A 12,205-nucleotide genomic window follows, 5' to 3' on the forward strand; every position below is an offset into this window, starting at 1 on the left:
CCCTTCCGTAGGTCTTCAAATGGACTCTGAAGAAACTCGGTACATTTAAACATGTCTTTCCTCATGTCTTTACCATTTGAACTAATGGTTAGTAGTCATCTGTGATTTACCTCTTCCGTGTTGACCTAGGGACGGGTTGACGAAGATGCTAGAAGCAAACGAATCACCTTTTGCCACATAAAACAGACTCTAAAAGGATAGTGTTATTATCTTTTATCTCACTTTTGTTATAATATTATATATAGAAATACTCTGCTACGGACTCATCGTTGCACGACCATACGGACCCTGGGTGCCTAGATTGAATCCAAGCGCCCAAGGTTGAATTCAGGTCCGCGCTTGAATTCAACCCAAGCACATGAATTCAAACAAAAAATATTTTTTTTAAAAAAAATTAGTTATATTATATATATTTAAGATTCAAAATTTTAATATTTAAGAACTGGGTTATAATGTGTTTGAATCAATAATATTTTTTTTCTAAGATTCAGATTTTCCTCTTTAGTTATAATATTTAAAATTAAAAATTTTAAATACTCATGGATATATTATATATATTTAAAATTTTAAATTTTAAGGACGTTCCCTGATCGGTCACCAGACCGATCAGAAAGCATGTCTGCAGCGGTTCGCACAAACTTTATTCGCAGCATAGCAGTTCTATATATATATATATATATATATATATATATAAAAAGGAAAAAGAATCTACTTTTGAGTTGTTTTGTTTTTATAAGTTATAGGTACGGTCAAAAAACAGCTGCTGCACGTTTGGCGTGTTGATTATTTCGACTCTTCGGTTCCAAAGGCCAAGTGGTTTCTAGGAACGCCCGAAATTTAATATTATAAAACGGATAATATTGTATTGACAGAGGACTCTTAAATTATTATTTTTATTTATTAATTTCATTTAGGATAAAAAAATTGAAGAGTCGCCTTTTGTTTTTTAATTTTTTTTTCAAAAGTACACCCACCACTATTCAATAATTGTTATTACGATTCACGTGGTCATAATTACTAAATTATAATTGTTATGCTAATTCACGTTACGATAACTATAAAATTATAACAATTATAATATAAATTTAACTTGTTCAGTTATTATTCACGTTATAATAATAGTTATGAAAATATTATAATTGTTAGAATATAGATTTATTTTGTTCAACATTTATATTGTACCAATGCAAAATTGTCATGTTCACACAACTAATAGATCGATTCAAGATTTAAATTTAAAATAGACTTATTAAAATTCAAAATCTATCTAACAATGCATTTGGGGGCTGATGGGATATGGTGCTTTTGAATATCATATAATTTTTTATTATATCATATAATTTTTTATTGACCACCTAACTAGCTTATATTATTAACATAATACAATAAGAATTGCCATGCTACCATCTTGAATATTCTATGTTATTGATGCCATCAAATTAAGTGAAGATGGCTAAACATATATATTTTTTTAAACAAAGAATTAGTAATTCTTTAACATATACCTCCTTGAAAATTTAATTGTTAGCTGTTCCCTTATATATGACTTTTACCCTTTAATTTATTAGTGCTTGTATTATTTGTTCAACATTTATATTATACTAATACACAAAATTGTCATATTCACAATCAACCGATTCAAGATTTAAATTTAAAATAGGCTTATCAAAATTCAAAATCTATCTAACAATGCATTTGGGGGGCTGATGGGATAGGGTGCTTTTGAATATATATATATATATATATATATATATATATATATATATATATATATATATATATATATATATATATATATATATATATATAGTGACGGATCCAAGAATTTAAATATGGAGGAGTGATTTTTATACGGAACAAGAGACGGTATCCTTTATCTTCATCAGTGAAACCCCATAGTACTAGGGGTTCCACCGTCGACAAGGAGGGACGACCGGCGATGCCCCCCTATATATATATATGACTTTTACCCTTTTAATTTATTAGTGCTTGTATTAATATAATTCAGAAGAAGCTGGTAGCTGACGCATGATTCAAACTTTAAGGGAACAGCTAACAATTAAATTTTCAAGGAGGTAAATGTTAAAGAATTACTAATTCTTTGTTTAAAAAAAAAATATATGTTTAGCCATCTTCACTTAATTTGATGACATCAATGACATAGAATAATTCAAGATGGTAGCATGGCAATTCTTATTGTATTATGTTAATAATATAAGCTAGTTAGGTCATTAAGGTCAATAAAAAATTATATGATATAATAAAAAATTAATCATGTAATTTTTAAAAATATTTTTATAATTTATAAGGTTAAATTCTTAAATTATTAATATATATATATAAATGAATATCTTTCAATTTATATGAATCCATTTATTTACTCAATTCATAATGTGATGAGGCTTTTGGATTTTTATCATTATTAATCACGTTGTGGATCAAATTAGATATAATGTGATAGTACTTAAGTTGAGTATTTTAAATTTGCATGCATGCCTGAATCTAGCTTACTCAGTATTTGCTCCAAATTAGGATGGTAAACGAGTTGAGCTGAATCAAGTTTTGGGGTGTTTAAGTTAGTTTGATAAGATAATCGAGTCACGCCAAGTCAAGTCAAGCCAAACTTAAAATGAACCATACTTTTGAAATGATTGTTCAAGCTGGGATTGGTTTATTTTTTATAAGCTTGAGCTTGTTTGAAACTTGAGCTTGACTTGTTTAGATGTTATCGAGCTCTCAATTCGAGCTTGGCTTGAGCTTAGTTCAAGTTTGGTTTGTTTAGATGTTATCAAACTCTCAATTCAAGCTTGTTTGATTGTTTGAAAATTTTAGTTGTTTGATTGGTTATTGAGCTTCATAATTTAAACTTATCTGTTTATTTTATTTTATTATTTATTTAGTATATTGAAAAGAGTTTTATTAATAAATATGGTTCGTGAACATTATTCACGAACGTTAACGAACTGAATACATATGTGTTCAAACTTGTTTGTTTAGTTTAACGAGTTGTTCAAGTTTATTTATTTAATTAATCTTGTGTATATTAAACGAATATAAATAAATTCTTACCAAGTCGAACACTAAATTTGTTCATGAATATTTGATTCATTTATCGTCCTACATCAAATAGATGAATGAATTTTTAGCGGACGTAAAATATCTAATGTCAGATTTTTTTTATATTAAGATAAAAGATAAAATGATCTCCTTAATTTATTTACCGGTACCTTGCTACGAATCGGATGATACTAAACTAGATGACCAATTTGACTTATGAAGATTTTTCATGGGTCATAAATTCAAAAAGTATCCAATGGTTTGACAATCGGATTTCCTAGAATTGATCACGTGGGCAAATGTGCTTATTAAAAATTGATTTTAGATATTTCTATTGCTACCACTATTATCTTAAAAACGACTGTTTATTAGACACGACTAGATAATATAATTAAATAACACAATCCAAAACACAATCAATATAGATAAAATTTAAAAATGGTATAATATAACCAATGTATAGAAGACTAGTTTTTTTTATAACATAACTTTTAAAAGTTCAATAATTAATCTTTCCTTTTTATAAAAAAATGTAATCGGTTTTATATTATTTTAGAATAATATACTCAGATAAAGCATGTGTAACTTTATTTACATCTGAAATATTAAATTGATATCCCATATTAATTCAGATTAAGAAGTCGAGAAATCCGAAAAGTTTGGCTAGGTGGTTGAAGGATGGATCCGGTCAGGTCGGACCTAGAGAGAAGGAATATATGGTGCTGGACATTTAGGTCTCGGGTGCGTGAAAGGTCGGGATCGTATTGCGTTCGATGCTTGAGACATGGGTGTGTAGATTGGATCTTTTGGCGCTCAGTACATAAGGCTCGAGCTCGGGAGAATTTGGAATATCCATGGATAGGGACTTACCCGGAAGGTAGTAGTGCATTTTATGAAGGAGTGATTAGTAATGAAGGTAATCAATAATGACAAACATTAGTCGATATATGGAGGGGGTGAATATTGGGGTTGTGGTCGTTAATGGAGATAGATGGTTGTTGCAAAGGATTATTATGATTTCACAATACTTCTACTTTTCTTTTTCACGAATTTTCACTTAAGCTTCGGAGGAGTCATGCTAGGACAAAGCTAGCAATGAGGAGAACTCGACCATGAGCATTCAAATTTAGGCAAAAATTAAAAGGGTGTTCATCATTTTCGTTTTCATTTTCATTAGGCAAAAAATAAACGTTCATTACCAAAAATACCCCTAGATTCAATGATATTGATATTGTAGAAGCTATCAGCTAGCTTCTACAATGTGCAGAAGATACCGGCTAGCATCTACAACGTATAGAAACTATGGATTAACTTATATAATATGTAGAAGCTAGCCTATAATTGCTACACGTTATAAAAATTACATGCTAGTTTCTACACACTCAAACATGATTAGAATATGTTCATTTGAAATGTAATGAATGTTATTAAGTCCTCATTGTTTGATTTGCTTGTTAAAATGTTGTTTTAATCAGGTTATTACTCAAAAATCAAAATTAAAATCAAAATGATATAAAATTACCCTTATAGAAGTTACTTGTTAGCTTATGCACATGGTAGAAGCTAGTAACTAGCTTTTACAATTATAGAAGTTAACATTTAACTTTTACATGACCTAATGATCAGATAATATATTTGTAAAAGCTAGTTGTTAATTTTTTACATGGTGTAAAAACTAGATGGTATATTCTATGATTGTAGAAGCTATTTGCTATCTTCTATACAGCTAAATGATCAAATAATATAAAAATATTTTAAATAGGTCACTTTAAAATAGGCACAGAAGAAGGAAGCTCATTTGATTTATTTTTTTAAGGATATCCATATAAACAAAACACAAATTTTTTTCCCTTCAAATTTCGCTGTAACATAAACAATTTAAAACAAATTCACAAGTTGAATTACAAGGATATTACATAGTAAACGTAGTTGAAGTAAGCATCCTAAATATAACTACATATAAAATAAAAGATAGAAGGGAATTATTGTTTTCCTTTACCCTTTATCTCTCTTTTCAAAATCACCCATGTAGTTTTAAAATTTATCTTAATATTCCTTTAGAATTTTAGTAGCGTTTTACTTTTGATTTTTTCTTTTTTTAGTTTGAGGCCTAGTATGATAAATGATCACTTCTACTTTGTTCAGTTGATGGATCGTGTCTTCATTCATTGAAATGGCAAGTCTACTTATTCATCTACTCACAAAAAGTGGCAAGTTTATCAATGAAAACTTTCTCACCCAACATGGAAATGCTAAACCCGAATTGTGTTCAACTACCAAAAAGTTGTTCGATATTCAATTTTGTAACGCTCACATAGCGTAGCCGAATCGATAATCATGTAATAAATTTATAGAATAGAGTAAGGGGGCTTTCGAATGACATAGGACAGGCGTGGAGGGGGCGTCAAGATGATGATTTTTTTTACATAAAAGATATTCATTTTTTAACTAATTAGTAAAATAAGAATACAGATCATTTATGCTATTTTTGATGTATAAAATTAACGGCAATTAATCAATGAACACATTTAAAATTTTAGGATTCCTAAAAGGTGCCTCTAACTTTTAAATTTCTCAAAAAGGATATGCTTGTTTATCCATTTTATTTTTACCGTTAACCACTATAGTGTTGCATTCAAAGTATAATACCACTATGATACTAGATTTCAAAGAACATCACAATTATGGTGCTGTATTTTAAAAATTAGTATTATAATAACATTGATTTTCAAAATATAACACCACTATGATGGTTTTAGGATTTATACCGTATTAAAATGGTATTATTATTATTTAAAAAAAAAACATCATGTTTGTATTATTTTTTGAAATCTAAAACTAAGATGATGTTGTTCTTTGAATGCAAGGTTGACCGGAGAGGTAAAATGAAAAATAAATGTACCCTTTAAAAAAATCTAAAACCTAGGTGCGCCTTCTAAAATTTTCATAATTTTAAATACCTACTTGGATCCATTGCCTTAAAATTAATACATTAGTTCACTATCATTTAATCGAATTAAAAGCATCATTTAAATATTTCATTATATAATCGTCCTTAAAGTATATTGTTATTGATCTTTTTCTTTTTTTTAATATTTCAAAAATAGAATATGATAAATCAGTTTACATATAACAATTAATATAATTTGTTATTTTATTTTAAAGAATTAAATTTAATAAACAAAAAAGAAATGGTCAAAATTTTATTGGAGCTATTTTTGTTGGCGAATCTAAATAAAGATTCCGCCAAAAAGGAACCATCGACCTGTTTACCTTTGGATGCATGGGAAAAGTTTATTGCGGCCCTAAATTTTGTTGAAATTGTCATTTTGAAATCGTTAAACACCATGAAGGGTGAAATTATAATTTCTAAAACTTTTTCTGGTAAATTGAAATGTGTTCTGCGTTGTCTAGATCGACAGGTGGCTTCACCGTTCGCCTATTTATTCCGACTCGCGACCTCGTCGATCCTCTGCCTCTCCGAGCTCTTCCTCTCTCTTTCTCTCTCGCTCGCCTTCCTCCTGCTCTGAGAATTTAGGGTTAGCCGAGGAGGGTTAGGGTTCGAGTTTTTCCGGTGCATGGCAGTGAGATTGGTGTCGAATGAGGTGTCGGACCTCTGCATCGGGAAGCCAGCGCTGAGAACGCTGCCGCTCTCCGCGGTCGCCGTCGGCGAAGCCCTAATCGCGCTAAGGAGATCTGGCGAGCCCCAATTGGGCGTGATAGGCGACGTTAAGAAGGCCGTTTCTGGGAAGATCTCCGTCGCGGACATCATCTGCTACCTCTGCTCGGACGGCAACCTCGCCTCGCCGGCAGCCGCTCTCGAGCGGCCCGTCGCCGCCGCCCTTCCTGAAGAAGCCGGCATCGTTCGGCGCGTCGAGCCTCATTTTGGGTATTCTCTTTTGCCCCGTCCATGATTTGGTCAAAACGCGTTCTTTTCTTTAATTTTTTGTTTTTTTTGCGCAAATTGATCGATTAGAAAACTAATGCGATCGTGCGGAATGCCAAAAATGCTTTCGTTTACAATGTGGCTTTTGGTTGATCATCGAAATTGTTGCTTTCGTTCTTGCGCAGATGCTAAAGTTTGAATTTATGTTCTTGTTTGTAGCTCTTTCGATCTGATTTGGTCGGATCTCTGCGATTAGAGAAAGAATTTAAGTGCAAGTTGTCACTCTTTTTTTTCTTCTTGTTTTTTGTTTGATCAGATTATTGGAAGCTGTCGATCTGATACTTGACGGAGCGCAGAACCTCGTAGTCCCTATCCGCTCCGTCGCCGGGAGGCGGAAGATCCAATCTGGCTGTGGCGGTGGCGGCGCCCCTGAGTTTTGCTGGCTGACGCACGAGGATTTCGTTCGATACTTCCTCAATTCAATCGCCCTCTTCTCACACATCGCCGCTCTCTCCATCGACTCGCTCGGCCTTGTCCGTCCGGCCGACACGCTCTCCATCCGCAGCAATGAGCCTGGTCTCTCCCTCCTCCCCCTCCTCGACCGCGCCCTCTCAGACCAGGCCGCCGTCGCGGTCGTCGCCGACGATGGTCGCCTTGTGGGCGAGATCTCCCCCTCCGCTCTCTCCGCCTGCGACGAGTCCCTCACGCTGGCCGCGGCCATCGCCACCCTCACCGCGAACGACCTCATGGCGTTTATCGACTACTACGGCGCTCCACCGGAGTACCTTGTCCGCACAATTAAGGCCAGCCTAAAGGAGCAGGGCCTGCCGGAGATGCTCGAACTAGTGGAAGATGAGTTGTCCTCCTTCTCCACGTCATCCTCCTCGCCGTCGACGACCTCCTCGTCCTCCGACGAGGAGTCTTTCGGGGGGAAGCGGCCGAGGAGGACAAAATCAAGGAGCTTGTCCTCGGTGAGGAGATCCGAGGAGCCGGAAGTCTGCCACTCGGGAAGCTCCCTGGTGGCTGTAATGGCGCAGGCGCTGGCCCACCGGGTGAGCTATCTGTGGGTCGTCGACGAAGAAAACTACGATCTCATCGGCATCGTGAACTTCTCCGACATGCTCAGAGTCTTACGGGAGCAGTTGCTGCCATGAACCTCCTCTCTGAGGGTCCCACTGTCCTACACCGCACTTCCCCCTTTTGTCCGAGAGCTCATGATATCATTTGCGTTTCCAGCGATCGCTCCAAATGCTTCCTATCCGTCAGTTCCCTTGCGATGACGTGACTCCGTTGTTCCTACTCAGTGTTTATGTTTCGGGCTACACAAAAACACTTTTGTGTCGTTTGGCTGTTTGTTTTATCTCAGAAATATGCAGGCTTATCAAGGTTTCTATCAATTTGTACTCTTGGCCTCTTGGACCTGTTCCTATATGAAATCGCCACTGGGTGAATTTTCGGCAGTAACTGTGGGACTCTCCATCCGATCTATATGTCTAGACTAGGTGACTCTCATAATTTCGAGCGATACACCCTATGTGTATGTATCGGATGTACAAGATAACAAATTCTCTCTCGAGATATATATATATATATATATACCCTGCATATTTATTCGATGAGCAACACTAGGTGACTCACAGTAATTTCGGATATCTAGACTATTCTTGAACGTCCAACCTACTCTTGGATGTCCTGAGTTACCGATGCATCGCTCACTCTATATATATATATATATTCATGAATTTTGATTATCAATGTGTTAAATATTCAAAAATTATTAAAATTAATAAATAAATTTATAGGATTAAACTCAATAATCAAACGAATCAAAACATTTTAAATAATCAAACAAATTTAATTTAAGAGCGGCTCTATAACACTTAAACAAATCAAGTTCCAATTAAACTTGAACCATCCTTAAATTCAAACTCATAAAATAGGAATTAAATCAAACTTAATAATCATTGTAATGATTTAATTTATTTTAGATTTAATTTAGCTTACTCAATAATCTTATTAAATAAACCTGAACTAAAATTTGAATCACTTAGCTCGGCTTGATTACAAATCTAAGTATCATAGCATGGTGCATGACTCAGTTTGTCCACATGTTTCGGTGGCACCACAATTTACATTTAAAAAAAAAGGCATAAAGGACAATCCTTTTTTTCAAATAAAGTTTTAAAAAAATCTATTATATTTCTTATACCCAAACTATTGTTATTTTGATACTATTATAACTACCCTGTAGCTATAAAGTATAGAAATAAATTAATTTAATTTGCTAAAAAAATTATACATAAAATATTATATATATTTTATTATCTTAATTACATTACTTAAATTATTTGATTGGAATCATTTTTAATATGACCAAATTCACTATAAAAATCATTGTAACAATAATTAATTATTTTATAAGCCAATTATATCTTTTTTCACTTATTTTAATATTTAATTTTTAAAATTATCTCTCTATATTAATGATTAATTATATTTCTAATATGACATGTATTTTTAAGAGACATGCATTGATTAAATCTTTTATGAATATATAATTAAATCTGTACCCTTATATATTCATTTTCGATTGTAAAGATTTCTCAAGAATATGAACCGTGTTCTTTTCTATATCACATGCTCTACTCTTAATAGACTGAAGATGAAGAGTCTCGATTGCTCTTCTACATGGTTTGCAATTGCAAACCAAAAGATACGGGAGATCATGCTATGATTAAGAAACTCATCTTGGGTGCAACGATTCTAAAAAGTCTATTATCTCAATACTCTAATCCTTAATGTTCTGTCGTATTAGATTTATTATAATTTGAGCATTTGATAGGGCCACCTCCATCGTTTCCATACTCTTGCTCTTATTTTTTATCTAAGTCAATCCAAAATCTGTACTTACAATATTTTTCTCATAAATAATAATTTCAGATACTGATTGGATAAAATCGATTTGATTGTTCACTCTGAGCTGAATATTAGCTTTGGATTTTTAGTCAGATTGATATATGTCTTATAAGCTCAATTTAGAAATAAATAATCCGAGGTGGATGATAGCATAAAACACATTTTTATTCATAAAGAAGAAGAATAGAGTAATACCATAATGTAAATCCAAAATAAAATCACTACGCAGAAGAGCTCTCGAAAACCACAATCACAAAGACAGGTTTACAAGCAACTTCTGTTGGAGAAATCTAGGCGGCTTAGGTTTTGATGTTTGGATAAAGATTTAAGTTAGGTTTATTATTGTATTTGATGTGCCTTTGAGTGTGCAGGTACAAGAAAGTCCGAATATGATTTTGGCAAAGGAAGAAAGTCTAAGGGTGAGTCTTGACCGTCTAAGTCCAAATATGTAATCTTGACAACGTAAGTCTAAGTATGATATAACAAAAGATGAAGTTCCGAAGGTAAGGAGCCTCTTGTCAATAAAAGATCCGACAACAAGGACAAGACCGAAGGAAGCTCTTGAAGGCAAAGCATGAATGATGGGAAGCATATGAGGGACGCAAGGCTGATGAAGGAGGCTAGAAGGCAAGGTCAAAGTTGTGCGGGCGAGAATGAGTGCTAAAAGATTATACTCGAGGTAAAAACCTTAGATCTAAGGTTTACCATTCGATTAGTATATGTACCAATCGACTGATGGTTGAACAAGGAGAGAACAAAATGCTTATGTTCTCTTAACTAAATTAGACCAGTCGACTGGCATTGAGCCGTTGATTGTAATTTTTGAATTTCACAGAGGACTAGTCGGGGTGATGCATACACCAGTCGACTGGTGGCGAGAAACACAATTTATGTTTTCTCCCGAGCTTTATTTAATAGAGCTCGGGGTGGCCGGCCATGTTTGACGAAATAGACTTGGTTAAAGTCTATTTGAATCTTCCAAGCTCTTGTGTGATCAAGCATGCTTGTGCCAGGTTATGGTGAGATTTCTCCACCAACAAGGAGCTACTTGACCTAACCAGGGTTTTTCGAAGAGTCATCCACTAACAGATCGGGATCGTACACCTTACGGACAATCGTGAAGTAAGAGCCCTAATCTCCGAACCATGTTAAACACAATGTGTCAGTTTGTTCTTCTTATTCTTTCTTGTCTTTTAGGATTAGCTTTTGCATTCATGCTTGTTTTTATATTCCACTGTGCTAACGAATACGTAGGAAGCGAACGAAGTGGGTGATCGGTTATTCATCCCCCTTTGTCTGGGCATCAAGGTCTCAACAAGTGGTATCAGAGCAAAGAGTAGTCTTGAAGGACTAATCGCTGGAAGGAGCAAACGCTAGAGGAAGAAGATGGAGTCAGAAGGTCCGCTAGGATGGGATATCCAAATCCCACCTCCATACGATCGAGATGATTTCGAGTATTGGAGGAAGCAGTTAGAGATGTGGTTCCAAATGGATTGGAACTATTGAACTGTGTTGGAAGCTCCTTTCAAAGTTTCAATGGACAAGAAGGGGAAGCATCTCTGATCTCGGTATTGGACTAAGGAGCAAAGGGAGCAATCAGAGACGGATAAGGAAGTAACTAGAATTGCATTAAATTTATTAACTTCTAATATTGTGTCATGTGTAGATGACTACAAGTGTACTCATGAGCTATGGAGCAAAGTGATTGCACTTTATAAAGGCCCTACACAAGTCTAAGAAGTGGAGGAACCTAAGGAGAAGGGCTCATTGGTCCAAGAGGAGGAGAAGGACCAATCGGATGTGGAGACGAGTTCAACATCTGATGAGGAGGAAGAAGTGAAATCGGCCACATCTTCGGAGAAGGAAGAAGTGGAAATATCCACATCTTCAAATGAGGGAGAAAAATCCAAGACGGGCAAGGAAGAAGTCTTGGAAGCTCAACCCTCAATATCAACTACCGAGAAGAGTGGGAGCCCCACATCTTCAAATGATATCCGTAGCATGTTAGGTTTGTCACTTGTGATGTATCTATGCTTATATCTCGTGATTTGTTGCCATGATTATCTTGTTACCATGAGTATCTTAGTTTCTAGAGTGACATACCATGCTTACTGAGGTTAGGACTAGGATTTGGATTGTTGTTTCTGGCCTGTGTATCTAGATTATCTGATACTTAGGTTTTTGTGCCATATCAGATTTGTATACCTCTATTTGTATATCATATCTGATTCGGGTGTTTAGACCCTGATTCTTTGATCTGTGTATATTGTTGGTACATATGCTATGGAAGAGGGATATGATTTGGGTCTAGGTTGTTATACCTTAGAGGACTTGTATACCCTAGAT

The 12,205-nt window shown here is 34.6% G+C and overlaps 1 protein-coding gene across 1 annotated transcript; it reads left to right on the forward strand.

Annotated features, from left to right (window-relative positions):
- Nucleotides 1-6,521: 6,521 nt before the first annotated feature.
- LOC122017852 (CBS domain-containing protein CBSX5-like) lies at nt 6,522-8,407 on the forward strand. The gene is made up of 2 exons (XM_042575561.1): nt 6,522-6,946; nt 7,260-8,407. Exons 1-2 carry the CDS (start codon nt 6,636-6,638, stop codon nt 8,095-8,097), a joined length of 1,149 nt encoding a protein of 382 aa, XP_042431495.1. The 5' UTR covers nt 6,522-6,635; the 3' UTR covers nt 8,098-8,407.
- Nucleotides 8,408-12,205: the final 3,798 nt, after the last annotated feature.

This window comes from Zingiber officinale, chromosome 8B, assembly GCF_018446385.1.
Source record: "Zingiber officinale cultivar Zhangliang chromosome 8B, Zo_v1.1, whole genome shotgun sequence".
Lineage (NCBI taxonomy): Eukaryota > Viridiplantae > Streptophyta > Magnoliopsida > Zingiberales > Zingiberaceae > Zingiber > Zingiber officinale.